This window comes from Numenius arquata, chromosome 22 (genome assembly GCF_964106895.1).
Source record: "Numenius arquata chromosome 22, bNumArq3.hap1.1, whole genome shotgun sequence".
NCBI lineage: Eukaryota > Metazoa > Chordata > Aves > Charadriiformes > Scolopacidae > Numenius > Numenius arquata.
Window position 1 is genome coordinate 4712085 of NC_133597.1, and position 26311 is coordinate 4738395.

Here is a 26311-nt window from a genome sequence, read left to right on the forward strand (position 1 = left end):
CGGCAGCTCCTCAGTGACCGCGGAGCTGGTGAGTTAAAAAAAAATGTCATATTTTCCTAAATTCTGTGTTTCTGTTTTGAGGGACAAAAAAAGAAAAAAGAAAATAGGACCCAAGATCCCAACATTTCACTGCAGGTTGAACTAGAAAGTACAGATGTGCTCTCCCGTTTGCAACTACGTGTGCAACCCCTTTGCTTCTTCCCCAACCACAACCTCATCCCTGCTCATTTCACAAGGGGGAAATTCATCTTTCGGTGCTTCACGGTGAGAGCAGGGGTGGAGGGATGACTGGAAGAGTCCTTTTCTCCTCCTGGGAAGTTCTCATTCCTGCCTGGCCTGAAACAGAAAGATCTATTTGATAGAGGACAAAACACATTTCACTTTGTAAAACTTCTTTTTTGCCTTTTTGAGAGAGAGACAACCTCTGTAGTAAAACGGCTTGGAAAAAAACCTCCAATTAAAGTCATTTGACAACCAACTCAGCTTCCAACAAGTGAACAAGTAATGGCCTCTCTGCAGAGCGAGTTGCTAAATTCTGCCTGGAGGCGCAACAAAATGGTTTTCCCCACCTGGTTACTCACATGTTCACCGACTATTTTCTCCCTATCTAATTATAAAAACGAGGAGGCCAGTAATAACATATTTTGAAAGTCACTGGAGAGCTGAGCTCAGCGTTCAGTTCAGATGACTTCAGTTCTTTCTCTCTCTCTCTCTCTCTCTCCTGCCTCCAGCAACATTTTACTCCCCCACATTCCCCAGACGGTCCATAACATCATGCGCAGCCAGCCAAGCTGTGGGTCCTCAGTCGTGCAGGGAGATGAGCTTCCGCATCCATTTATGAAAGAACGGACTCTGGTTCCTTCGGGGCCCATTCTCTCTTCCGAACTCACTGCCGAAGAGCAAATCCTTTACCTGGCTCTAGTGGAAAATAACGTGCCCAAGGGCCTGGGCCATGGCGTCCCCAGACATGCAACCAGGAATAGTCAAGATGAACCAAACATGGGAAAGAAGCTCTCGTCAGTCCACGTACTGGGTCCTTCCTAAATAAGGGATGTCGACAGATTGTATTATGCGTCCTGCAGTGCGTTCTTCAAAAATAACGATCTGCAGGAGAGAGGGAGATAGAAAGTTCCTTCATACAAAGGCTGAGTTACTTTAGATACGTTTAGGAGGAAAAGGCATACGATCACAGCAGGGGAAGGAAGCACCATTTAAAGAGATCAATCAATATGAGTCTGAACAGTAACTGTGATTCTTCTTCAGCACCACATGATGCAGAAAATGAACAAGCACCAAATCAGGTTTGTCTTGATTTTGAACTTGATGCAGTGCTTTGAAGTTTAGCTGCCATCCTCATCAGGCCTTAATGGTCGTCAGAGCCATCGTCAGCTTTACAGCAGCTAAATTTTCACAGATCTTAGGAGATAACAGTCTCCTTCCTCCCTATTGTGCTGGTTTTCAGCTAGAGAAAGGTAATTAATATACTGTATATGTCTAGCTCTTTGGGACACAACTCAGAGCAGAATCTTTGATAATACAAACAAGCAAAGAGAAATCCCACCAAAGCCTCTCACCTCATTGCTCCCTTTCCATAACCAGGGGCCAGGAAGGTATAGCGTTTCCTGAGGTCCAATTTTCCAGTAGCGGCCCAAGTTCTTACCATTGACAAACACAACTCCTTTTTCCCAGCCCTAGAATCAGGACAGCACAGGGAATTACTGATGCAGCTGTATTGCCTCGTTAGCGTCCCCACGGGAAACCACGACTACTTTCACACTCGCATTCTTTCTGGCCACTTTCTGCAGGTTTTCTGCTTGCTTGCCCCGTGCAACTCCCTGAAGCCCTGAACATTTAAGTAAGCCCTGTTGAACAGGAGTTATCCTTAATGTACTAATTAAAAGGATAAAGCTTTCAAAAATGTGCAATTCATGATTCGTGCTTGTACCGGAAACTTCGTCCTTCTGAACAGACATATCTTTGTTTCTTCCCAAGCACAGAATATTTCTCCTCACCTATTTCCCAGGTGATAGAAATACTGCATTGCCACTGACGAGCATAATTTACAACAAAGCATAAATGGCCAAGTGGGCAGTACAGTCAGGATTGGCATGAACCTTGGCTCTAAGGCACTGAAATAGGAGGAGAGGTTTAGTAATACTTAATATCTCGTCGTTAAGTTCTATGCAAGAGCGGCAAATCTTCCCCAGAAGGAAGACATGAACACATGAACACTAACTCTCATGCCACGTCTACAAAGAAGTGACTCTTTCCCTATGACGTGGAGGAGGGAGGGATAAAACTAGCGCCTCCTTTCTTTTTTGAGCCCATTACTCCTCCGCAACTAGAAAAGAAATAGCATTTGTATGTCAATAAAGAAGACTAACTGTTCACTAGAGGGGTTGGTATTGCCCTTTTTTTTTCCTCATCAGGACCACCACAGACTGAACAAGCGTCTCTCTAACCAGCTGTTTAAAAATCTGAGTCAAGAACAAATAGAAGGGGGGGGGGGGGGGGGGGGGAGAAAAAAAAAAAAAAAAGGACTTACCTGTAGCTTCAAGAAAGTGTCCTGTGGCTGATGCTCTATCCACAGCCTTCCGCGAAAAAAAGCTGGACCGACAAAGTAATCCGGGACCGCGCTCCATCCCGTGGTGTGCCGCAAGCTGCAAGAGAGCGACCCAGCACAGGTCACAGCAGGGAAGCACATCCCGGGCTTCATTACCCTACGCTTGCCACGTCACTGAGAGGCCAGCCTCCGGTACAAGAAAAGGATATATGGGGCTATCCCCATCTCTAACACTTCACAGCAACGTGAACATCTCTGCTTCACGTTTGCTGCTGAAGTGCCCACCCTCCTTCAGATATGACAGTGCCACGGTACAAGCTTTCAATGCTTTCAACGCACAGGCTAAAGGGAAACCTGCGGAATTGATAGGATTCAAACCAGACATTCCTGCTTGTGTTCCTGTGGAGGAACACGAACACATCCCTGCAAGTCTGCAGTAATTAGGGACAATCTGGACCTTAGGGTCCAGGGTCTAGGGACAATCTGACCTTAGGGACAGTTCTTACCTGTGGCAACACTTTGGGAGCAAGAAAATAAGGAGTGTAGAAGTCCCACAGAAACCTTCAACTTCTGCCAGAACGTGTTCCTTCCGACCTTCCTAACTCCATCTTTTGGATTCAGGGAAGTTATTGATCCACTGCAGCTTGACTGCTACTAAATTATTCAACTAAAAGCCTACGACAATTCCTTTCCCAACGCCATGCGCTCCATCCTCCCACGCAGCGACTGTAAGCTGATTGCCTTTCATTGCTACTGGTCAATTGCCAGTAAGGGATTGTAGCGTTGACTAATCTTGCTTTTGTTTGGGCCTGGCAGTTCCCTCGCTTTAATGTTCTTTGTTGGAAATATTCTTCTAAAACCCAGCAGTCAAAGGTTCCGCGAGTTTCCCCATCAATAATAATCCTTCAAGCCCCCCAGCACCTGTTAAGATTGTCCTTAGAAATTTCAAAATATATACTTCTTTTTTTTTTTCTTTTAAAAGCCATTTCAGTTTAACTGGGAGTTTAATTCTCTCTCTCCTTCCTACATAAAATGTGGGAGCTGTGATGTCTTGGGGGATGCAACACAACTGAAAATAGGCTCTCTGGATCGTGGCCAGAGTCCACAGGGCATTTGCTGCCTTAAATATTTGCTAAGGTTTTCTACATCTACCAACAGAGGCTCCTTGACTTACCCCTGCTGCATTTCTTTTTCAGCCTTTCTTGAATTAAAGCAAAATAACTTCAAACAGAGGAAGCCATCTGGACTTGTTAATGTACTATTAGTAGCTTCCTAGAATTACTCCGTCCCTTGCGAGTTTGAATTACTAAGTATATCAGCTATATTTCTGATTTCAAGAAAGGCACAAACTTCTCCAACGTGTGGGTGTGCTGCGACCCACCCCTTTGGGTAAGGCACGCTTTTACCTACTCGATCGAACAGGCTGTGAGGAAGCCTTTAAATCCTCCACAGCGGGAATACCTTTCATCCCTAAATAACGGTATCGATAAAGTGCCACCGTTTTCTGCACTATTTTGGGCAAAGGTATCAGCAAGAAACTTCTCAGTGCAAAAATCCAGCTACCTACTTTCACCTCGTGCTGCCTTTCCGATACATTTAACTGTCGCCTATTAGATTCCATACTGCTGGTAAAACACTTAGTTTCAAATGAGGAAGAAAAAAACCTTTTAAATCCCACAAACCTTTTCATGAAGCCAGGTTTCATCTCCAAACTGTAAATCTTGAAGTTCCTCAAGGGGGCTTTATTCAAGAAGACGTCACCAATTAGGCCTGCAAGAGCAATGTGGGTAATGAAGAGTTGAAAAACAGCTAAAGTTGATAGATTTTCCTATTTGGATGCGAGGAACAGCAGGAGATGGAAAGCAGCCACGTTCTGCAGTGGAATTAGAGTCCATATGGTCCCATTGCTCATCCAGATTGAGTGGGGAACATTTACTAGACTTTGGCCTCTCCGCTCTCTCCTTTGCTTCAACTCCCCAACGCCGTTAAACACCCTCCAAGCAGAAAACATCCCTGGCACACGCAGCAGATGGGGTTTTGTTGTTATTGTTGGGTTTTTTAGTTAGCTGTCCACGCATAGGTTTTCTCTAAAGCAGTAGATCAGTTACTTCTCTAGCAAAATATAACACGGGCAAGCGCTGATGTCCAGTGCTGATCCCGTGCTTTTCATCCAAGGATCTTAAGACACCTTAATAAGTAATTTAACTTTAGCGCTCTCTTGGTAGATAAAGTTATTCTCCATGTAGCAGCCCGGCTCCTAATCCAGCCTCCTAATTACAGGGCTGCAGTTGAGGCTGCCCAAGCAGCACAGAGGCTTTATGTGCCTCTTCCGCAGTAAAATAAAATTACTACAGTCATGTGCCTAACTCCATTAGTCAATTTTGTATAGTTTTTACACACAGTTCCCCAATAAAATAGAATCCTGGGGTTTCGACCTCCTTCAGGTCCTCAGTTGTGTGTGATAGACTTGAACATTTCAGTAAATTCTGCTCAACAGGATGCAATTCATTCCTCCTGATACTGCGTGACTTTTTAAAAGTTGTGATCCTCCGATATCAAACCCCCAGGGAAAAACACAGATTAAAAAAAAGGTTATTTTCCTTCTTTCCCTGTGAAGTAACACGCTCAAAGAGCAAGAGAAAGGGTACCCGAACATCACCGAGCAAATCTAGAGCGGAGTAAGATCCATTGATGGCCTTGGGTTTAGTTGTACCCCTGTAAAATCAGAAGCCTTAACTTACCTTTCCTCTGTTCGTTCAATGCCAGGCCATAATTGACGCGACCGCGGTTCTCTACCAAGAGTCTTAACTGCCTGAATCCCTGTAGAAAGGAAAAAAAAAAGGGAAGAGCATCAGCCGGACCAGCGCGTGGCATGTGCTGTATCAGCTGTAACCTTGGTTAAGAGAGGTCAGTAGAGGTGTTTAAGAAGGGAGGTAGCACCAATTATTGCCAACTTCTCCCAGGGTAAGGCTACTCTCAGAGCTAAAGAGAGACATTCCCCCCTCGTTCCATTTGAGACCCAAAAGGTGCAAAAGCCCCCAAACTCCCTTAAAACCTGCTTTGTGCTGAGGAAGATGAAGCCTACACGGACTTAGCCGGCACAAACAGGGTACCGGTACTCGATGTCTACAGTTTGTGGGTGTGGAAGGAAGGCTGTTTATTTTGTGCAGCAAGGACTACACTGACTTGAACGTTGTCCATGGAAAAATATTCAAAACCCACTTCTCAATCACAAATAATGACTTGGCAGTGAAATCACGCTGGATTTCACTAGTGAAATAGAGTCTAATTAGGGTATAACGACTGTTCCCTGCGTCAGGTTACCGTACCAGCTAGTTAAATGGATTAAGTGGGAGGTGCCTTCTTGAGAGCTACGCCTCTTCAGCGGCCTTGGTCCTGTTATCCACGAACTATTGTGGGAGCAATCCCCAATTAGTTACCTGTCCTTCGGGAAGGGAGAGCTCCACTGTGTTGTAGTCCAGCTCGCCAACGTACATGGTGTTAACAAACACCTGCAGAACAGGGCACAAGGAAGAGAGCAATTTCTCATCAATTATACTATAATCATGTGTTCCATAGGTTACTGACGTTGTATCTGGGGAGGAAACTGTCTCTACTTGAAACTAGAACTAACTCAGTGTCCGTAACTGTGTCGCTGAGTCTGTCTAGGTGGGAAAAAAAATCACAACATTTCTCAGAACATTCAATATTCTGATGTTTAAATTATAAGTTTTAGTAGGCAGGAACCTCGAGCTGATTTACAAATGATAAGGGTTGGGGCTTAGCTGAGAACTGAAAAGAGCAAATCATACTTCTAATCTAAAACGTCACATTTTCCTCGTGGTTGACCCATTTCCTGCTTAACTGCCACGACCGAAGCACTGACATCTGACCGGAGCTGGTCACAGTTGTCCTCTGCTCCTTTACCTGGGCTCGGTCACGGATGTGGTCCCTTGAATGCAGATGTCCACCACCAAATATGACAGTCTCGTAGAGCACGTATCCGTAGGACTGCCCACTGCTATCATTTAGATGCAGATTCTCCATGTTAATGGGAAGCTCTGACTTAATGGGCTGCAAAGGAGAAACAAATTTACTGATGGAAGTGGTCTCTCATAATTGACAGGCCACATCGAGGCAATTCGTTTAAGATAGGCGTTCCACTCTGCCACAGGTTAGCTTTCCCTCTGAGAGGTCTCTTCCACCCTATGCCTCTATGGAAGCTACAGCAACGAAGACAAAATACCAGAAAAGGGAGTCAAGGACTTGCAAAACTGGAACTCCAAGAGAAGAGAAGTCGGAGTAAAAAAGGTGAGATAAAAGATTTGCCTCCTTTGCATATCCCTGACAAAACATTCCCCAACCTTATCCTCATGGGATAACACGCCAGTGCATTAATTGCCTTTTCCACCTCCGAGGTGATGCCTTTTAGTACTGAGATACACGAAAATTGGTAGTAATACCTGTAAAAGAGATGGTAACACATCCCAGAGAGAGATATATTGATGCAACAGGATTGCACCATATGATGCCTTGCTTTCAATCATGGGAGGGAGAGGAAGAGGCTGCCCTGTGATGCAAAAAAGAAAGAGAAAGATGGAGCAACTATCCCAGATGCAAAAATCCAACACAGATTTAAGCCCCCTCCAGACCTCCTTTGGTCCTCCCTCCCATCTTTTAGAAAAAGTACCCAGCCAGAGTCTCAGGGCTCCAGCAGAAGCGCCAGTTTAAACAAGTCTCTGATTTAACACCGTAGGCGGAGCAGTATTTTGGTTCTTGGGTTTTTAATTACCAATGATCATGCTGAAGAGCTGTCGGAGCTTGAAAAATTTGGATGTGTAGTCTCCAGCCTCTGTCAGCACGGCGTCATAATCTGAAAAAAGAAGCACATATGTTTTAAAAAACATACAGCAGCTCTGGGACAGCCTTCGTGTACACTGTCATCAAAGAAGTACAAGCCCAAGACACAATTTTCTTGGCAGAGTCTGGATTATGGAAACCTGTACGCTTTTATCTGTGTGAATGTAGCCAGACAAGCTTAATTTGGAGAAGAGCCACTCACTGAGGAGCAACGTACTTCTAGAGACCTAATTTGCACTTATCCAGAATTTCACACAGGATAAAGTCAACAATTAACAATTTTAACAAAGGGCTGTTGGGATGAAAAGAGCTTATGGTACAATTTGACTTGGTAAGATTAAAAACCAGAATTATTATCTTGGATCACCACCTTTCCCTAGAAACAAGAGCCATCACAGAGAAAACACGAAGCAAAACCATCAGCTGCGACTTCTATTCCCAGTTCAGAATGAGGGGATCCTCCACGTCCTGGAATGGGTCTGGAAATAGGAAACACCAACTTAAGCCCCCTTTTAGACAGGCTTCTGAGCTGTGTTCCAACTCGTCTCTCCACGACACAGTGGTTGTACTGATCACGTCTCAATGCTTCAACTGTAACGAGCCCAAAGGGTTGTCTGAGCTGCTCTCTCACAACAGGTGAACGGGCAAAGCCGTGAAAGAAAACTCACCGTAACTGGTGACATCTGACTTGTACTCATCAGCCTCCAACGCACCGTTCATGAAGCCGAAGTTGGTGCCTCCGTGAAACATGTAGAGGTTGATGGATGCTCCCGATTTGAGGATGCTCGCGACGGTATTCACCATTTCTGCAAAGGAAGGGCAGTGCCAGGAAGGCCACCGAGCAGGGACCTTGGCTGACATTCTCCCAGGCATTCAAAGCAGACACACACGTTCTGGTCCTTGTCAGTCAGTCACGCTGTGCGATTACAGCCATTCCTCTCGTGATTTGAATGTTGCCCTCGGGAAGGGCAGCACGTCTACTGACACAGTGGGACATAGGGATACATTCAAATACACCCCTCCTATAGGTGAAAAGGGTAAAGCTCGCGTATTTGAGCAGGAATTTTCCTTTTAAGCAAGGACTACTCAATCAGACTCCTAAACTCAACACACCAATGACCCAATTACCTAGACAACTGCAGGAGGAGAGAGTCAATAAAATAGTCTTTAAAATAGTCTTATATAGCTGTTTTCACTGTATTTTAGATGCCCTGGAGGTTTTGGGGTTGTTGGGGTTTTTTTAGTACTAGTCTTCCTTCCTAATGAGCTTTTAAACAAGGAAAAAAAAAAAATGATGCAAGTATAGCACCTTCTGAAAGTAAGAGGCTTAAATTCACCATATTCCCACAAAAGGTAAAATGATCCTCTCTTAATGAGGAGTGTTTAATCACTAGACAGGTAACATCGTTATGATGGAGGTTTCACAAAACTCGTGACATTTTACAAAATACACATAAAGTCTTCACGGGATTGAGGTGACCTCAGGAGGTGAAAGAGATGATTTAAATCACTGGGCTGCATTTTTAAAATCAACATAGAGTAGCAAGAGGCCTTATGACACGTTGACATTAATATCTTAAGATGTTTGGCTCTCTGCACACCCCATAGAGTCCCTTTTCAAGGAATAAAAGGCCAATATATTTTTTTTTTTAAAAAAGAGCTGCTATTTACTAACGCTACTAAAGAAAATCCAAGGCATGGCAACATGACCCCCTGACTGAGAGATTACTCACTGACAAAGACTCACACAAAGCAAAAGTCACAGCAGGACAGAAAACGTGGAAAAGTTGTATGTCGTTTTTCCATGCCCGTTTGCCGAGCAATAGAATCATAGAATTGTCTGGGTTGGAAGGGACCTTTAAGATCATCTAGTCCAACCATCAACCTAACTCTGATAAAAACCATCACTGAACCATGTCTCTAAGCACTATGTCAACCCGTCTTTTGAACACCTCCAGGGATGGTGCCTCAACCACTGCCCTGGGCAGCCCATTCCAAGGCTTAATAACCCTTTCAGCGTAAAAATTTTTCCTAATATCCAACCTGAACCTCCCCTGGGGCAACTTGAGGCTGTTCCTCTTGTCCCATCGCCTGTGACTTGGGAGAAGAGACCGACCCCCCCCGGCTACACCCTCCTTTCAGGGAGTTGGAGAGAGCGAGAAGGTCTCCCCTCATTCTCCTTTTCTCTAGACTGAACACCCCCAGCTCCCCCAGCCTCTCCTCATAAGACCAGACCCCTCACCAGCTCCATTGCCCTTCTCCGGACCCGCTCCAGCACCTCAATGTCTTTTTTGTGGTGAGGGGCCCAAAACTGGACACAGCCCTCGAGGTGGGGCCTCACCAGTGCCCAGGACAGGGGGACGATCACCTCCTGAGTCCTACTCACCACGCTGTTCCTGAGACAGGCCAGGATGCTGTTGGCCTTCATGGCCACCTGGGCACACTGCTGGCTCGTGTTCAGCCGACAGTCAACCAACACCCCCAGGTCCTGTTCTGCCGGGCAGCTCCAGCCACTCTGCCCCAAGCCTGTAGCCCTGCATTGGGGTTGGTGGGACCCAAGGGCAGGACCCGGCACTTGGCCTTGTTGAACCTCAGAATAAACACCCCCCTGTGTACAAGAACAGTATCTGGTGCTCACCGTCCGCATCAAAGACATAGTGAGGGCCTCCCCAGTTATCAAACCATCCCGTCCAGTACTCCATCACCATCTTGGGCTGATCTTTCTGTATGAAAACAAAACCAAAGAGTTAACACGGAGACAGGGCAGTCTTGCTCTCATCCCTGTTTTCTAGAGAAGCATCGTTTGAGTGCAGTTTGGCCACATGGTTTACAAGAGCATTTTATTCTCAAGTCAGCATTAAAAAAAGGCAACTCAGGAGCTCTGAACCAGTGAGGAATGAGATGCTGTGGGCCAGCAACGCCCAGAACAGGCAACCAAAGCCGAGAAGTACCCCGCTAGGTAAACACCACGGCACACAATCAGGTGATGCCACACGGTTCTGGATATCGTTGTTTGGTAGAGCTGTAGCAAAAAAAAAAAAAAAAAACAAAACCCAAAACCAACTGTCACTGTTTGGCTTCTGCTAGAAATACACATTTATAAATGTCTGCTTATCAGCCACGCCGCTGCCAGCTGAGAGTTTGCAGGTGCGCTGCAGCCAATGCTTGCCAAGGTAGGAACAGCAGACCTTAGCGGCTTAATGCCTTTTTAATGCCGCATATGGTGTTGGCAGGAAAGAATTAGCCTTTGCAGGAATTAGGTCTTCATTAAAAAGGTTCTGCGCACAGAGCAATTGCTTCCCGTTCGTCACCGTGTGCCAGCTCCCTTAGCTCCTGTAGAATTCCACCTGGCCCCGTCACACCGGAGAGGACGACATATCTTCAGCCCAGCTGGTGCTCCCTCCTCCTGGTATTTATTTCTAGTCAAGGCAGTTTTGCCCTTTATTTGTCGGGGGCTTTATCTGATGCCACATGAAATGGCCGAGGTAAGTGGCATTAAAGAAACTCGTGTTTCATTAGGAGAGAACAACCACAGGTGCCTGTAATAATCTCACGGTTCCAGGTTCAGACCAGCTCTTAGAAATACGTTTAATCAACCCATCCCCAGTAAATTAGTCAAAGAAGGAGTTTTATCACCCTCTGGAATACGAGGCCGTACAAGGAAAAGAGAACATAGCTTCATAATCCTTACAAACATGAATGACAGGCTTCCTATCTTGTAATTAATAAGTGTGGCAAAGGAGGAGCTGCTTTTATTGGGCCATATTACATTTATGTATTCAGCTGGTGGGGAAGGTGCTGCCTTCTCTTCATTTGCAGGGTTCGGGGAATTTTGTAAGACCTAAAGAAGGCAAAAGCCCCTTTTGCCTGTACAGAAAAAGAAAACAAATTGAAGTGGTGGGATCCAACGTTCAGCGCACCAGCGGCAAGGTTTCCTTTCATAGTCCAGGCAAAAGCCAAAGGAAGAGATCAGAAGAGAACTGATCACGGCCAGGGGCAGATATCAGTTGTTCCCATCTTTCCGGGCTGACATCCGGAGCAAGAAGAGGACAGATGACGCAAAGAGAGAGAGGACCTGTTGCTAGAAAACAGAACTCGTTCTTCCCTCACTACTCCCCCATCACACAATCAAGGTACTTTTGGCATCAAGTGGTCATTAGGCAATGCCCTTCTCCTGATTCACATCTCCGACAGCGCAGAGGGTTAAACATGCTGAAGCGACACACTAAATTTGAATGCTTTTCCGCAGTGAGCACTGTTAAATGCCAGGTGGGCTGGGCTGCTGAGAAGGCAAGGGGAGCCCGGGAGTCTGGAAGGTGTTTTGTGAAGTTCCTCTGAAAGCGGGTCTGAAATCAATGTGTTCCTCTCATCGGTTTTGCTGCAGGTCCTGGCAGAAATAGGACCAAATGTCTAGTGGGGCCAATACTCTCTTCTGTACAGCGGGGTGTTAATACAACTTTACATATCTACACCAAATATGAGGTACTGGAGATGACTGAAATCCCCATCACATGGTATCCTTGCAGCAGATCAGCACCCAGCGTTTGAGGACTACAGTTTTCAAACATCCTCTTGACGGCATCCACAGCATCAGGGTCAAAGAGTTTGGGGAAAAGAGGATAGAACTCCAGGAGCGACGTCTGACAATTGCAAAGTAGGATGTTACTGGGTATCTCAATACTTGAAAGTGTGAAGAAATCCAACCCCTAACAGCTGAGCACAGGCCACAGCCAAATGGGAAGCCCTGAAGAAGGTGCTAGGTAACATCATACTTAAAACCTTCCCAGAAAAATCATCCTAAGTACTGATTCCAGAAGGATTTGGCCTAATGGGAAGGAAGCCCAAATGTTTGTTCAAATAAAAAAAACCCAACAACAAACCAACACATAAACCCAAAGCAGACTATCAGTGCTTCACTTCTAATGCTGCCCTGGAAAATCAGAGGTGAACAAAGTTTTTCTGCACCTTACCTGCACCGTGTCCAGATATTTCAGTAGCCCAGGTTCCAGTTTCTGAAAGTTCACAGTGGCCAGTGCTATTGGGTAAAGAAAAAGTTTTTATTAGTTTAGACACGTGCAAAATGCCTCGGGGACCATCTCCTTAGGCATCAACCCAGCACAAGCTCAGGGGGACCTGGAACATCTGAACCACCAATACAAGCTCCTCGGAAATTTCCCATCAAAGTCTTCACTTCGTATGGAGAATCTAACTGGACCGCAGCACACAGTGGAATATTTGCAGGCCATCTTTTTAGCTCTGATGTTCAGAGATACTAGAAAGAGAGAGCATCAGAGCAGCTCACGGGGTGTCACAAGCTTTAATTAGAGGCTGTAAAGCACTTGGAGATCCTCAGATAAAAGGCACCACATAAAGGCAAACTTATTATTAGAAAGTCGTATCTAGATGCCACACTGATCTCCCAGGCTTGAGCTGCGGGAATCACTACCCAGGCAATATCTTAGCGCTTGTCATGTCTGTGGGGGTGGGTGAGAGAAACCGCAGGACGAGTGAAGCGGATAGAAATGGTAATTGGAAGACTTATCTATGGTTCTGCCCCGTGCAGCATGGGGGAACCAGCAACTAGTTTGCGTGCGCTGCTGGTACAGCGAAAAGTCCCTGCGTGATCTTCAGAGATCCGTCTGCAGGAGCTGATGCACAAGAAGACACTAATCTGGCATCAGTGTCCCAGCCCCTGCTACACGTTTGAACCATTTTTGTACTTTTACACCATTTTTTGTGACCCTCGGTCACACTGATGACATTTCTCCCAGGAAACTTCGACAATGCAGGAGCAACGATACCATTCTGTATTCAAAACTGACTTCTTACAAGAGACCTGGTATCAAATCCAGCCCCAGTTGTGTCAGAGCACTTCAAACAGAATATTTAGAGAAGCAAAAGCTCGCCTCTCACTATTTATACCTTGATTTTAATAGGCTGGCCTATGGAGTGTGCTGAGCTGAAGAATTTGGCACAGGCAAACACGGTGAGGGAACAAAATAAAACATGGACTTAGCACTGATGTAATACAGTAGTTGGCAATCCAGAAGGCAAACGTGCCCAATTCTGCTCCTCATTAACAGCACAGCGTTGAACACGGTGTAAAAGTGTGGAGAACCAGTGCCCAAAGCCTCTTTCCTCCTTTCCACGGGAGGCAGTTTTCACATACACGCGAGTTCCCACCGCGGGGCTTCAGCCATGGCCGGGAGGGAAACTGGAGTTTTTATTTTGTCAGATTAGAGCCACCCAGCTTGGGATTCTTGCCTCTGTGCCCAAGAAGGGAGGAGAACCGGAGGAGCTGGCATAGGCACTCCAAGACCGATGGAGGTTTTTTCCCCCTACAGCATGGGACATGCCTCTATGAGCATGAAGGGACCCACGATAACAAAAGCTTTCCTCATCCCCTGAAAACGTGCAGTCTCGGGTCCTTCTGCAACAGCGTTCTCTGCTAAGAACCAGACTGACGGCTCCTGGCAAAAACAGGAACCTACAAATGCTTCTGGGAAAGAAATCCTTACGCCCCTGATGAACAGAATGAACAAAAATCACAGAATCACTGCATTTTCAACTCCAGTACGGAGTCTTCTCTCTCATTTTCTCAAGCATTTCTACAGTGGGTTTTGTTCTCTCTCCTTCTGCGCTTTCATAACCCCCTTTCTGCTACAACTGCTTTGAGCCCTAGTTATTCCACGCCTCTGACTACTCGACACGTTGACTCTAATGAGCAGATTGTTGTGACACCTAAAAGGCAAATTGGTATCAAAGAGCTCTCGGCGCGCAACACGCCGGAAAAGACAACTCCAAAGGAGAAGGAGCTCCGAGGCAGCAAACATTGCCACCGAAGGTGGTGAGGGATTTCCACACCAGCTCTTCTGCGTGTCAGCTCGACGGCAGGGAGAGAGTGACTCTACATGGTCAAGGCTGGAAACTGCTGCACAGCGAAAAAATACAACTGAGAAGACCATCGTACTGGTGAAGACCCATGGACTTCAGAGTTCTTGAATTCTTCCCTCTTATGCTGCCATATAAAAACAAGAGGAAGAAAAAAAAAGGAGGCAAAACTCTTTCCCTTTAATCATCTCCATGCCTGAGATTAGAAAATTAACATTATTTACGACTCAGCGATGACAGGAGCACTCAAAGGCTTGCCCCCTGCAAACGCTTCATTCGGGGAAGCAATTACTACTCAGGCAGGCAACTGGCAGAGCCACGGGAGAGAGCAGAGGCCACGTACACCGTAAATCTCAGCTGAACTGGGGCTGGAAATCTGAAAAACCAATATCACACTACGCCCCAAACAGTCAGCTCTGGGGCACAGTGGAACTCAAAACAGCTATACCTCCATTTCCTCCCAGGGAAAAGCAGGAGGGGTGCTACGCAGCATTTTTAAACACTTAACAGAATTACATTTTTTAAAAGGGAAAGGGAAAATGGACACCCTTTTGCGTTATGCACATCCGACACCCTCCTTTCAGCCAGACAGGGTGCTGGGCCACCTTGTCCAAACTGCTTTTGCCAAGAAAGGCTGGACCAGATGATCCCTGAGGTCCATTCCAACCTGGTATTCTATGATTTTTTACCCCAGAGCAAGCTCGATGAGAGGACAGGGCTGCCCCACAAACTACTGCTCAACTTACAGCACGGTAGACTTCAGAATCTAGGTTTTGAGGGACTTTTTTTTTTTTTCTTCTCTTTTCAATTGCAAAGCAGGTATCTTAAGAGTAAATTATTACTATTAGTGATTGCCGAGGTACTTGTGTAATATATATTCAAATATAGCAATAAGAAGTAGTATTTTCAGCCTCTTAATCTGGTGGAAATACCAAGAAACGTAAGGTGCTGCCATCTCTTGCCCAACCTCTTGGGAAGTACAGACGCCCAATACAGACAGGAGGCAGCAAGGTGTTTAGTCTGCACGGGCTTAATGTCCTTGAAAGCAGAGAGGCTGCTTCCCCATGGAACAATCCTGCTACCACTCTAAAAAAAAAAAAAAAAAAAAAAAAAAAACCCAACCAAACAAAAAAAAACCCCACACTTTAAACCTTTCTGGGAAGGGACTGGGTTTGTTCTGGGTGTATTCCATCCAGTAAGGGGGTCCCTCCTCTGTGGCTGAAGCGCCACAACCCGAAAACAGTTCATGTTAGTGAATGAAACCTACTGCTCACGTTCAAAGGCACCATTTTCTTCATTTTTCTCATTCCAAGGCACCACATTCTTTGCCTGTTTCATCAGACAAAGATCTCAGCCTTACCTTGCTCTCCTACCAGCACCTACCTCCTTCCACTAAGCCAAACGAGAGCCCGTTCTTGTTGTCGGAGGTCATTAACAGTTCCACAATCCCCCTGTTTAACAGCGCCTAAATTAAAAAGAGGAAAAGCCATTGTGTTAATAGCCCCGGTTCGGTATGTGTCAGGATATTAAAGCATTAAAGTACATTATCACCTTCTCTGGGGATAGCTTGGAACTGGTCGTGGCTTGGCAAGAAATATTATTCCTGTGGTATCTCCCACTCCTCCTGAAGCTTCCCCGCCTACTTTTTCCAGCTTAAAAGACAGCAGAAAGATCTTATTTTGTTTTAGAAAGCTGGATCGGTTTCTCACTGATGCATCAAGCTTCAAGATCTTATCCTCTCCTTCTCCTGGCATCAGTTTAATAAATAGCATCCAAAGAAGGCTTGAGGTGGAAGAAGAAAAAGAACAGCAGCTTGCCCTTCCTGACGGTCTAACGCTGGAAGCTGAAAGGAGGAAATCCCTGGTTTGCCGGTGAATGGACCCACAGGACAGCTCAGGTAGATATGTTCTTAAATAGTCAAGTCTAAACGAATTTACTGGCTCTTCAATACCACAGCAGTGTATGGAATAGCACTCCAAGGTTTTTAAAATGCACACGCACACACAAGATTCTTCCTGTTAGGATTCTTCCCTTATATTTGTTTTTTTACAGAACAGTGGTTGATGTTTGAAGGAAAGATTAGGAAATCCTAGTTACAAATTAACCCTTTTGCACTCTACCTGCATGGGAAGTCACTCCTTCAGCTTCAAGGAGCTTTGAAAACAAGCCTTCAGTCTCTTAATTCTAAATTACTAACTCTAAAATGGTGATAAAGACACATCAGCTCGTACAGGAGCTACCCACGTCGTGGGCACCAACTAGTTAATGCCTGCTGGGTGTTTAAATAATCCTTGGCGTATCGCACATGCCTACACACACAGAGCGCATCACACAGGCTACCTTAGAGAAACATTACAACACAGAGTTTAAAGCCAAACCCAATTCAGAGTTAGGGCAACCTGGTTAATTTATCACTATCATCACTAAATTGATACCTGGACAGATGCTGGTACCTAATTTTTTTTTATGGTACCTAAAATTCAGCTACTGAGGAAACGGGAATTTCTAACATATTTTATTAAGATAATTCTTGGAGCACTGCCTTAATACTAAATTTCTTCCCCTCCAAGTGGAAAATGGAGAAACGGCAGAGAGCTGCCAGGCATCGAGATGTGTTACAGGGTTTCAGGGTGCAGCAGAGAAACCAGGAATAGAAACAGCGGCTGAGGCAGCCCCAGGTGTGGGCTCCACTAATCCCAGCTCACGTCTGGGGAGGGAGGTGTCAACACACCCTTTCGTGGCCTAAACCTTTTGGAAGATTGAGATAAAAGACAGGGATTTCAGGTTTTGTGTGAGTTATGGGGGGGTTTAATGGGTATATTAATTCCAGGAAGATTGCGACATTGACATAGATGCTAGATGTGAATTAATCACCTTGCCACATTCAAAGCTCAAACCAGGAGCTCCACCTCACATTAGATCCCACTCCAACCAAAAAAGGAAGCCCTGCAAATCCTGCTCTCCCACGTTTTCGTCTCTAATCGCTATAATATACATCCTCAGATGTAAGTTGCACACAATACCAGAACATGACGAAACAGCATGGCAAAAATACACCCACAGACCTGGCAAGGAAACATTATCTGTTCTGACAAGTCTGTGAAACATCACAAGCTCTTTCGTGGCTGAGATATGGAAAAGCAAGCACCGAGTCTGCACGCTCTTCGGATACAAGAGTCTCCATGGCCCATTCCTTAAGCGCTCTGGAAGCCATTTGCTTCTATGTTTGCCACCGGTGGGACATGGGGAGGGGAACTACATGGATATAACAGGCATTTTGGACATTATCAGCTCAGATTGGCAATTAACTCTTTAACTTTTTCGTACGTACGCTTCATAAGCAACGTTACATCACTCCAGGAGATGGAGTCAGAGTGGTGTCTGCTCCTGCACTAAGCAGATTAAGGCTCCTGCCACACGATTTATTTGGAGAGGAGCCTCTCTATACCTTGAGCAATAGAACAGCCTGAGCCAGAGCTAACCTCGGGGTGCTCAGGGCAAAGCTGGGGTACCCAAAGGGCTTCAGAAAGATCTGATAATGCTTTAGAGAACGTAAAATTCACAGCACGTACACGCCACTGGATGGGGAACCTCTCTCACGTGCAGCAACACTTTTAAGCATCCAGTGAGAAGAAATTAAACAACGAACCTTGTCAGACATAGTGCAGATCCCGTTAACGGTCTGCCTTGCGATTGGACTGGGGGCAAAGGAAGAGGTCGGACTCACGTTAGATCCACCAGGAGAACCCAGCCTCCTTGGGCACTGGCCAACTCTTTATCACCCAGTTCAGAGGCAGGAGCCAGGGCACAGTCTGGTCTCTGTTTGACAAGGGTGAGGGAGGCATTAAGCAAATTAACCTGTCTGATGCCGAGCTCCAGATTACACAAGTTTAGGAGGGTGCTGGTGGCTTGTTCAGATAAACCTCCCTCCCAGGAAAGTCAACAGAGACAAAGAGAAACCTTTCTCTAACGTCATCCAAGAGAAGCAGAACAGGACCAGCAGGAGAGAGCTTCTTCAAGGCCAGCTATTACAGATAGTCCCCCATTTCCCTATCACCCTCTTCTCTGGAAGACATAAGAACACAGGCTTATCAGTACTGAGAGGGTCATATGCCATCTCTTCCCTTCCAGGATGAAACATCAAGGGAAATCCAGCTGGATTACGCACTGACGCTTTCAAGCGTTTCCGAAGCCATGCTCAAAAGTCACTCAGAAGAAAGAAAATGCCATAAGGAAGGTGGAGAGAGATTCATCACAGAAACAAGTCAATGTGCCAACATTACCTTTTTAACATAGGTCATGTAGTGTGGGTCTTTGGCGTAGGAACCATATTCATTCTCCACTTGGACTGCAATGATGGGACCTCCTTTCTTGTACTGTTGGGGACAAAAGGGAAGTTGTTCACCGTGATTTCTAATCAGAGGGACCCAAATCACAGTGGCACTGGCTTGCAGGAGAGATAACACGAGTCTCAGATGGATTTAGCTCATCCTCCCAAAGTCTACGCATAATCAAATGGCCAGATCTGGAGAGCTGACACAGGCAACTACTGGTCCGTACTAGTTCCTAAAGCAAAGCTGGTAGATTTGTTAACGCTTCCACCACACACAACTCACACTCATCTGTGCAGACAGTTCCCACTTGTGGACAGAGAGGGTAACGGATCGGACTTGCCTGGAGGGGGACGACAATAGGCATTAGATGATCAAAATAGGCATCCACAGCTTCTGTGAAGCCCTTGTACGTCGTCCTCAGCTGCATCTCTGGGTCTTGCAGTAGCCAACTGTGAGAAAAACAGCAAAGAGAATAATCTATTGGAGTCTCCCATCTAGAGAGGGTGCCAGAGGTAACACCACCCACCAACATCAGGTCACATTTGGGCACGAATCGTTGTCTTTCTGTGTCACTTGGCTAAACCTGCAGTGCAGGGACGGACAGCATCGTGAGTCAGTGAATGACACACTTTTACACGAGTCCAGATTGCAATTGCCAAACTTCTCCCCTTCTTTTTGCTGTGTATTTTGGGCCTAAGTTCATTTCATTAACTTTCCCAGTAAGATTTCAAAGGCTAAAACTTACCACTCTAAAGGTTACTCTGGAATCCCTGCATCCCAAGGGCACTCTACGACCGAGTGCCTCCTCATAAAACCCCAATCATCGCTCAGAACAGAGCTTCCAGTAATTGTTCCCATGGTTTCTACTGCTGACTTACAAGATGGAGTTCGTTGGTTTGGGGTTAACACAGAAAAGGGCAATTTGTTTAAGAGCAGAACAATGTGGTGCTAGAACAATTTAAGCAGAGTAAGCTTGTACCTTCCTCGTCTCTGGAAAAGGAGGCATTAATTAATAGTGCTTCCTGAGGTCTGAAAGACTCATCTCCTGTATGCTGTATGGTGGCCTTACAAAAAAAAAAAAAGCGCCTCTTTATCTCTAAAATGAGAATAATCCCTGACACACCTTCACAGCACCTGAACTCTCCGATGCCAAATGCAGGGCATTCTGAAAAAATGACAAGATTAAAAGAAATAATCCCCAAATTTTGTCAAGCGTCTCCACTGAGGTTTATGCTCTGTGAAGGAGGAGAAAACAAGCGGTGTGTAACCTGGCACTGGTTCCACTGGGATCTAGTAACCAGGCAAGGCTCAACGCTGAGATATTCAACTCGGCTCTCCAAGCCTCTTATCAGCAAGCTGTGTGCTTCAGGAGAAAACACAACAGGAGGTTGGAAAAGTTATGGGTCTTTATTACTGCCAGCCACATAATACATACGTTCTTGTAGGACTTTTAAAATGGACCTGAGATGAAGCAAATTCTTACATCAAGCTGCAAATACCACTATTTGTATTATCCAGAGGGTCAAGCTGCAACAGCAATAGAAGATGGGTTTCCTCAATTGTATTTTCTTGCTGTAGCCATTATGCCATAACCCAATTATTATTCTAAAGAATAACCACTCCAAAACCAAATCTGGTTTCAGGCTTATTATCTCTACTGCTTAGGAGAGCTCAGTAACATAACGTGTCTTCCCTGCTTTGGGGACACAGAAAATAAATATCCCCATCAACCAGCCAGCCATTCTGTATCTTTGAAGGAGGCTCAACTGTATGATCAGGGGGTTTGGGTTTGTTTTTTTTTCCACGTTTGCCCAAACGTTTGCCTCGACTGAAGTACTTCCACACTTACCTGGGCAGACCACCAAGGTCCCATTCGGAGCAGATGTAAGGTCCAGGACGCAGAATCACCCACAGTCCATTTTTAGCTGCCAGTGAAAGGAAGGCCCTAGAGATGCAGACAGGACGATTATTGTCTGACTGCAGAATCCCTACTCCACGTGCTCCTAATACACCAATCGCCAGGAAATTTAGGGACCAGAACCAGAAGAAAATTGCTTGATGAAGCCACTATACCAGATTGGTGAGAAACCTGTAATTTCCCAGGACTGCAGAAAGCAGGGGAAGGAATGAAAGTCTCCACAAGGTATCGACATCGCTTCAGAAACTGGAAATCACACCTTCACCCAGAACCGACACGCCCCCCCTTCCCCTCAAAAGAGGAATATTTAATAATAGAGCCGTCTGTATCACATACTCTAGATCCAGGTTTCGACTGAAGTCAAACTTCCCTCTTTCTTGTTCATGAAGGTTCCACGGCACGTACCTGGAATGCAGAGAGAGGGCAGGGGAGGTGAAGGGCTGAAAAGGGCACCGTATTTGTGAAGCACAGAGACAAAACTATACACTCCCTTCGTTAGTCAGTAACAGACCCAGAGATTGCCGCGTGGACACGTTACAAGTGTCTATTTACGTGTTATTTGTGCCTTTGTTTCATTTTTCTGACAGGTCCTTACTTTGTTGACTCTTTTCCTGCACTCTGGAATACCCGAGTTTCCCAAGCCCATCAGACATGGTCTCTCTCTAGGTATATCCTCCATTCTCCAAACCAGAGCGGTTTCTAAACCAGAGCTGTGCTGAATGGCCGTTTCAGAGCCTTCCTCATCGGGCCAGCGTGAAGAAGGCACCTTCCCGGTACATCTGACAGACCCGTTCCAGTCGGTATTTGAGGATACTGCAGCGCGTGTCGGTTACAGAACACCCGAGTCTACTCTTTTCTCATAACAACAGGGGCAGAAAGACACTGGTACGGCCCACTGGAACGAACAACAAAGTCCCACCAAGGACTATGGAAGAGGGGAGAGGCTGAAAGGTACGTGTGACAGAGCCCAGGGAGTGGGGACACTTACGTCGTGAGGGTGTTTAAGCCACACGCTTTCATCTTAAGCATTCGGTCTTCCCAGTACTCCCTGGGGACTCGGAAATAGTGCATTGAACCTCCAAATATGCGGAAAGGCATGCCTTCCAGCAGGAACTGGGAGTTTTCTGTCTGCAGGCCTAGGGTCCTCCCCCATAACCGCAGAGGGATCAGCTCACTCCAGTTAAACCTAGAAGAGAAAGAGAGACGTATGAGCATCCCGTCTCAAGTAAAGAAATCTGTGCCCCCACGAGAAGCTCCTCCTTTCACCCTACCTGGCAGGATCAGCTCCGACCTTCCTAAGTAACCCATGCTCTTTGTCATATAGATTTTTCAGAAGACGATAAAACAGATGGAAGATCTGCCCAAGGTGTGTTTTTAATATTTCATTTCACTAGTAGCCTCCATGCCGAATGCTCTCTACAACTGAAACATAGCACTGCTCAGGCACAGACCATGAAACTAACTTGCTGAAAATCCAAGACGGGGAAGTTTTCTCTCACGACACTGGCAAACACTTTCATAATTTATGAAATTTCAGATCTCCCTGTTTTGCAGTAAGATGACATAGGCTGGCTGAATGTCTACCCTGCATGTCTTGTGGTCTCCGATACCTTCCAACTCAGTGCATGGAAAAAATAAAGAACCCTCACCTGTTCACTGTGAACGGAGAACCTTCTCCTTAATTTAAAGAAAACTCCCGGACGACGTTCATCACTCAGGAAAGACGAGGTCTGCTGTCACCACAAACTGATCTCTGCCTGCATTGCTGCTTAGATTAATCCCTTCATATGTTATTTGCCAAAAGAACCGGAGCGAAGGAGATAGCAGGTTCCAAAATGCTTAGCAGCTTCAATACTCATGCCCTCACAGCTCCACTTGGGTCAGTTCCTACATGCAAGAAACTACTTCCTGAAGCCCTACATGGCTCCCCAGTTCGTTTTGGCTGAACCAAGAAAATATTTTATTATCAACTAGTGCAGACCCAAAGCGGTTACTCTGCCTCCATCGGGCCACCCCACTTCCACAGCTCTGAATACACAAAGCCTCAGACAATAGCGGCTTGTTCCTCTGAGACCTTATCGCAGCCAGATGCCAGGGGTGAATTCCCCGCTCGGGAAAGCAAGAGCGACCCACGCATTTGAGAGAAACGTCGCATTCGGAGAAGAGGGAAAAACCTAAGCCTCCGGCTGTTTTCTAGACTACACGTAGAGCAGGATTTAGCAGAGGGTGAGGACTCCTGGGAACTCGTGGCTTGCAGGGATTGCTCTCCAGGAGCCTGCTGTGGTTACCTGCCCTCCGACACAAGACAAGGAGACTACAAGGGAACTAAATCTAAGACTCGCAGGATACTGGGCGGGCTGGCTGACAAGCCCAGAGGGTACCTGTAGAGCACAGCATTTTCACAGGGCTCTGAAACAACCGGCAGCAGGCAGGGGTAATACCTGGAAAAGGAAGTCTAGATTAGATACTCACTGCCTTCAATGAGCATTCGTGTGCATTTATTGCCAAACCATTTACAAAAATAGCGCTGAGCAAGGAGTAACATATCCCATTCCAAAGACGGTGCGGTAATAGCAGAGCTTTTATGAAGGTAGCACAGCTCAAAGGAGGAGAAATAAGCACGAAACACCTAACTGCCATATTTAAAGGGCGGCTGCCCGAATAGGATCAAAAACGCTCATCTGCACAAGAAACTTAGGTACAGCCAGAGAATGATGACGTGAGGCAGAAGCATTGCTCCCAAGGAATTCCTATGAATTTTACCAGCAAGGGAGGTGGTTCTCCATCCACATGCAGGATATACCTGCCCCTCTGTTCTGTTAGCACTACTTCTTTTGCAAATCAGATCCCAACACAGCACCTGTATCTGCTCCTATTGCTTGATGTCAAGCCTGAGACAGAAAGCTCAAAGGAGTCTGGAGACGCAAAACTTTAATTTTTTTAAGGATTAGGTTGGAAAACACCTAAGTTTCCAACCTGTTTCTGAGCTAGATAAAGCCCTAAATCACCCCTGCATGCACCAGTACTGCTAACTGGTGCCAGAAGGGAGGCTGGACTCAGGAGGCTGGACTTAGGAAGCATGCACAGCCAGATAAAAATAAACAAATCGCTTAAGCTCCTCTTCTTAATCCTGGACATAACTTAGTTGGCAACTTTCCATACAGTTTCCTACCTTAGAACTCCCTGGCTCCAGTGTTTTTTCTCACCCAGAAGGACTGGTAGGAAGCTCCCAGGCTCCCAATCTTTTCAACATATTACGCTGGATATCCTGAAACCCACATTTCTCACAAGGATCTGTTCAAGAGACTTCTCAAAAAAAAAAAAAACCCCAAACTTCTGTGACTCAGCAGAGCTTCATCCTGTTACCCTGAGATGGATTTCCACAGCTCAAAGCCCACCGGGGCTCCGTGCTTCCTCTCGAGAGCGATGTGTAGCTCCCAGTAGATTTCTTCTTCACTTCTATGATGCCAGCAAGAGTTGCAAAGAATCTTTTTCTGTCCTTTTGCTAAAGGTTACTGGCCTACTTTTTCCCTCTGTGGCCATTTCCTCCTTGCTTCAGGGAAGTCTCTTTTTTTTTTTCTTTTTTGCAAAAAAAATAAATAGCATTAGATTACCAAGTTCGCCCAGAACAGAAGCTTCGAAAATGGGTTAGATAAGCGAGTCCTTAATGAAACGATCTGTCTTGGGTAAGATATAAGTTGAAGTGCAAAATGCTCCAAGTGGAATAGGAAAGTGGGAGTTAAACTGTTAAAACAGAGAGCCACGCTAAGGCATTCATCCCCGTAAACCAAAACCCAGCTGATGTCCTCTCTGCCTAAGAGAGGTAGCTTTGGTATTGGTCTCCCGCACACCCAGAAGAGCTGGGAGAAAAAGCTAATGGAAAAGAAAAAGAAAGTCAAACCAGGGGAAGAGGCATGGAGACCATTAGCCCCCTTTGCCAATACTAAAGGACGCGCTTCAGAGGACAAGGGACTTGAGAGTTAATCCCTAAACCCTACTTAGACCTGTCTCGGAGGGCTTTGCTGTTTATTCTGGGCTTCCTCTGCCCAGAGAAAAGTGAAAGCTTCGAGTGGCCTTCCCTCCCGACTCGCTGTCTTGCGGCCACCGAGGTCCTGCGTCGGTCAGAGAAGCCCCCCCCAGGTGCACGTTCAGCAGGGCTGGGACAACCACCACTGCCATTTGTGGAACAGGTTATTCTCAGGTGACCCCCGACCAGCGAGAAAAACACCGGGTACCAAGGGATAGGGAGTTTTACTGATACGCTCTGACAGGAGACAGACTTCTATGCTTTTATCACATATCGGTTTGCAATAATCCTCCGCTAAGAACGTATGTGGCACCAACCCAGGAACAGCTATAAAAGAATTCTGCTTCTAATTAAGCCGAGATTTATCAAGACTTTTCTACAGCTTTGAGGATCAAGTAACTTCCTACTATGAATTTAAGAACCCATTACAAAATACCCAAGTCATTAAAAGGATCCGAGGGGTAATAAATAACTGCATCTTCCCTTGCCTGAATATTATCTCCAGGGATGGAAGGGCGGCCGTCACTTGGTGTGGAGAAGCTGCTGTGCAAAAACACCTCTGGCTCCCACACGAGACCCGCTCCTCTGGGAAAGAGCATCGTCCCCAAAACGAACGTGATCTAAACCAAGCTTAGAGCCTTGAAGAACTTCTGGTTACTACAGGTGGGCTACGGAGGAACGACTATAGGCCTGGAGCGTACGGATGGGATGGGAAGAAGATGGGGAACGTGGTTGTGAAAGGGGAGGTGGACACCACCACCCGCTGCAGCCCGGGTCCCTGGGTACCACGCTGCTCCGCCGACGGGAGAGATCCAGGCTGGAAACGACGCTCTGGCTCCGGAGATGGGGGAGATGTGCCGGATTGATTTTGCAAACGTGCCTCATCCAGCGGAGCCGCGATGATGTAAAAGCCTCACCAGAGCCAAGGTCGGCAGGGAGAGCATGGGGCCAAGGCAGGAACCTGATTCATGGGGCTGGAAAGGGCTCTCCCGGTACCCGTTACCTCCTGCCAGGAGCCAGGAGTTGGGTCCAGCGGCCATGTGAGCCGCAACGTTTATTTAAAGCTTTTCAATCCTTTCTGCACCGGGCGGCAGCGCGATTCCCCGGTCCTTCCCACGCTCCCGTCCCGGGGAGCGGCGCTCCTTCCCGAGAAGAGGCGGCGTTTTGATTGCATCGCCGTTAATTAATTGCCCGGGCGGCCAGAGGGAAGCGCAAAGTTAATTATCCTTTTTATTTCCCGCCCCCACCCCAGCTATTTCCTCCCGTTCCCATTCAAGCGCAGCCGCTCTCCGCAGCAAACGCCGGTGAGGGCGGCTCGGAACCCACCCAAGCCCGGCCGCCCCTTCCAGCCCCGCCGCCCCCGGGGAGCCCGCCCGCCCGCCCGCCGCTCCCGGGCCGCGACGGGATCGTGCCGGCTCTCACCTGCGCACCAGCACCCACAGCACGAAGAGGAGGAGCGCGGCACCCCCGAGCCGCCGCTGCCGCCGCCCGCCGCACGGCCACATGGCGGCCGCCCCCCGCCGCGGTCCCGGTCCCGGCCCCGGTCCCGGCCCCGGTCCCGGCCCGCCGGCGCCGCCGCCCCCCCACTCCCCCCAGAACCGTCGCCGCCGTGGGCCGCTCCGCCCGCCATTGGCCGCGCCGCCGCTTTGCTCCGCCTCCCCGAGCCCCGCCGCCGCCTCCCATTGGCCGCCGCCCGCGAGGCGCTGCGCACCGGCTCG

General features: G+C 46.9%; 1 protein-coding gene across 1 annotated transcript; it reads right to left on the reverse strand.

Annotated features, from left to right (window-relative positions):
* Window positions 1-378: 378 nt before the first annotated feature.
* LOC141474551 (beta-galactosidase-1-like protein 2) lies at window positions 379-26098 on the reverse strand. Its single transcript, XM_074162498.1, has 20 exons — window positions 26016-26098; window positions 22948-23007; window positions 21555-21752; window positions 20903-20971; window positions 20498-20593; window positions 18989-19097; window positions 18598-18690; window positions 15698-15779; window positions 12394-12458; window positions 10062-10146; window positions 8092-8229; window positions 7356-7436; window positions 7027-7133; window positions 6491-6637; window positions 6004-6075; window positions 5305-5383; window positions 4246-4333; window positions 2546-2660; window positions 1575-1691; window positions 379-1104 (listed from the first exon to the last, which is right to left on the reverse strand). Exons 1-20 carry the CDS (start codon window positions 26096-26098, stop codon window positions 1018-1020), a joined length of 1971 nt encoding a protein of 656 aa, XP_074018599.1. The 3' UTR covers window positions 379-1017.
* Between the last annotated feature and the right edge of the window lie 213 nt (window positions 26099-26311).